This window comes from Augochlora pura, unplaced genomic scaffold (assembly GCF_028453695.1).
Source record: "Augochlora pura isolate Apur16 unplaced genomic scaffold, APUR_v2.2.1 APUR_unplaced_4172, whole genome shotgun sequence".
NCBI lineage: Eukaryota > Metazoa > Arthropoda > Insecta > Hymenoptera > Halictidae > Augochlora > Augochlora pura.
In genome coordinates, this window is record NW_027584504.1 from 1 (window position 1) to 2,006 (window position 2,006).

General features: G+C 33.8%; 1 protein-coding gene across 1 annotated transcript; it reads right to left on the reverse strand.

Annotated features, from left to right (window-relative positions):
• Positions 1 to 130: 130 nt before the first annotated feature.
• LOC144477828 (uncharacterized) lies at positions 131 to 1,865 on the reverse strand. Its single transcript, XM_078195567.1, has 3 exons — positions 1,687 to 1,865; positions 1,060 to 1,179; positions 131 to 306 (listed from the first exon to the last, which is right to left on the reverse strand). Exons 1-3 carry the CDS (start codon positions 1,846 to 1,848, stop codon positions 160 to 162), a joined length of 429 nt encoding a protein of 142 aa, XP_078051693.1. The 5' UTR covers positions 1,849 to 1,865; the 3' UTR covers positions 131 to 159.
• Between the last annotated feature and the right edge of the window lie 141 nt (positions 1,866 to 2,006).

A 2,006-nucleotide genomic window follows, 5' to 3' on the forward strand; every position in this document is an offset into this window, starting at 1 on the left:
GAAATATTGTAATCTCTTTCGCGAAGTAGAAATTGAAATTTTTATTGTTTGGGTAGGGTAAATTTGAGTATTTCTTCATTCTTCACAAAGTGAAGAATGATGGAATTATGATGAAATCGAGGGGGTGTGATATTTATTAAAAAAATGAATTTCGCGATCTTAAAATATTCTCCGGCGAGTATTCTTACCAAAAAATACATTAATTACCCGCTTCGACTTTTCTATGTTCTTTATTAAAATTTCCACCTCGTACGGATTTTCTAACATGCTGTAATCCTGCTGTAAGTTTTGCATGAAACACTTCACCTGGAGTCAAACGAAGAAGCAATTACGAGATTGGAGAAATCGTGAAATGGGGCGGCTCGTGTGACACGCTGGAAATATAGGGTGTCCCAAAAGTTATTCAAAGTCGAGAGATCACATATACATATATGAAATTTAATATAATTAATATATATATATATATATGGAATATGGAATTTAATATCTATATATATTAAATAAATAATAACTATCATGTCCTGAAAGCTCCGTTAGTTAGGTCGATTTAATTAGGTGAATCGATCAAGTTTCTTCCAGAGACCAAAATCGATAGTCTTTATAAAATATAAATGACTATTAATACTATTAATACTATATAATAAATGTAATAGTGCGAGAATTTTAAATATTTTTACTTTGTATATTTCATATTCTATATATTTATATCTGCCGGTGGTTGATCCATTAAATTCCTGTGCCACAAATGAGATTTTCGTAAATAAAATAAATGAAACAAATGTCATAAATGAAATATATAAAATTAATAAAATAAAAGAAAGAAATCAAATAAATGAAATGAATGAAATAAATAAAATAGACAAAATCATATTTAGCATAAACGAGAAGAGTTCATCACATTTGGGCGACGATGGCCCCACAGAAGCATAGCTGTCACCCAGATATGGTTAACGCGTCGACGAACGTGTTAATTACTCCGGAAAAGATCAACTTTCCAACCTGTCACACGAGCTTGCCTTGAATATTAATTGCGCGATACGAACGCGCTTCCATACTTACTATGGAAAAATTGTTAACGAATCCAATGTATCGAACTATGAACATCAGCACTGGAAAGGTGAACGACAACGACCGGAGTATATTATCGAGCGTCGGATCTACTCGTTTTAGCGAGGATAACTGAAAGATATTTAACATTCCTTCGTGAAAATTTCAAACACTTTGCGCTAGGATCGCGCGGAGCCCAAAATTATTATTTAGACTATTATTTAAGCTATTAATTATCGGATATTACTTTGTCACGATTTCTTTCGTTTCGCATGGAATAATATATATTTTTATATGAAAAATTATTTGCGTAATGAACGCAAGCGATAGCGCTGCATACATAGAGCCTAATAATGAAAGATAATCGTACGATAATTGTTTGCTTAAAATCTAAAATTAAATATAAGTACAAATAGCGAGCTCAGTTGCCGCGAAGTATGTCCCTTAGAAGCCGTTTGTATTATAATTTATGCTTCGATCGTGATAATTCAATTCATTTAATAATTTCGTACGTAAAAGACTTCATAATCTAACAAATTTTATAAGAAAATAATGTGGAATCGAAAAACGAATTCGCAAATAGGAAATCTCGATTCCTTATTGATAGGAATATCGTTTCGTAAATGAAATCTTTGTCACCTGGATCGCAATGCTGCTGGTCAGAATCAGAAGAATAAAAATTCTCAGGATCTTCAACTTATACGATTTATGGTACGGCCATAGCCCGATAAAGCACAACACGGAATAGTAAACGCGATAGTACGTCTGGAACACGTCCATCATCTTTGAGGACTCCAGCATAATTGTGGAAAAATTGTAGCATCGTCCCGCGAGTGTGACGTCGCTTCTCTTATGCTTTATGCACGAGGTCTTCGCCGGGAATATCCGGCAGGTGTGTAGTTCATGCAGGTTGGCTGGAATTAATTTCCAATTACCAACTTCCGCTCATGTCCTATTGA

Coding starts and splice junctions, on each gene's coding strand:
- LOC144477828 (XM_078195567.1), bottom strand. CDS start 1,848: ATGCTGGAGTCCTCAAAGATGATGGACGTGTTCCAGACGTACTATCGC. Junction 1,180..1,686: donor CCAGCAGCATTGCGATCCAG/GTGACAAAGATT, acceptor AATATCTTTCAG/TTATCCTCGCTAAAACGAGT. Junction 307..1,059: donor TCGTTAACAATTTTTCCATA/GTAAGTATGGAA, acceptor GTTTGACTCCAG/GTGAAGTGTTTCATGCAAAA.